Source organism: Phyllostomus discolor, chromosome 5 (assembly GCF_004126475.2).
Source record: "Phyllostomus discolor isolate MPI-MPIP mPhyDis1 chromosome 5, mPhyDis1.pri.v3, whole genome shotgun sequence".
In the NCBI taxonomy this organism is placed as follows: Eukaryota; Metazoa; Chordata; class Mammalia; order Chiroptera; family Phyllostomidae; genus Phyllostomus; species Phyllostomus discolor.
In genome coordinates, this window is record NC_040907.2 from 172398207 (window position 1) to 172398806 (window position 600).

General features: G+C 47.3%; 1 protein-coding gene across 1 annotated transcript in view; it reads left to right on the top strand.

The window, feature by feature from the left end:
* Positions 1-315: 315 nt before the first annotated feature.
* NPS (neuropeptide S) overlaps positions 316-600 on the top strand; it is a 4495-nt gene continuing 4210 nt past the window's right edge. Inside the window, exon 1 of the mRNA XM_028512683.2 lies at positions 316-354. Coding sequence (XP_028368484.1) covers positions 316-354 — 39 coding nt within the window. The remainder of the gene's footprint in view (positions 355-600) is intronic.

Genomic DNA, 600 nt, shown 5'->3' on the forward strand with positions numbered 1-600 from the left:
CGGACCGATGAGTCACTTGTGACGGGCCGGCGTGACATTTTCACTCCGGAGCGTTTCTGGTATAAGAGGGTCACCCAGACAGCATCTGACGGGGGGTGTGAGCAATTCGCCCATAGGACTGCCGACCTGCAGAGAGCTGGAGACGTCCGGAATGATCAGGTAAAAGACTGCATTTTCCCACAAAGGAAAGTGTTGAATTTGTGCATGCTTTTCTACAGCTGATACCTGCCAGGAGGGTACTAATCTGCGGTGTGTTTCTCCCGACTTCGCAGCTCGTTAAAATTCAGTCTTATTCTAGTTCTGTCGGTTTCCACGATGCACGTGTTCCGGTGTGACCCGGCCGCGTCTCCCAAGGTAAGAGTTTTCGCCTCTGCTTTTGCGACTTACGTAGGTGCCTAGAGCCGGATAGTGTGCCAGTTAAAAATAACTTCAAGGGACACGTGACAGGAAAGTATGGTCTTTATTGTTAGAGTTTTCAGTGAAGAAAAGTACAAGTGGAGTCACATAATTAGTAAAAACTAAACGTTTATATGACAATAGGTCACGCTGGCACGTTCATACGATTTGTTTGAATTATTTAGAAGTTGGCCACTGCATAAG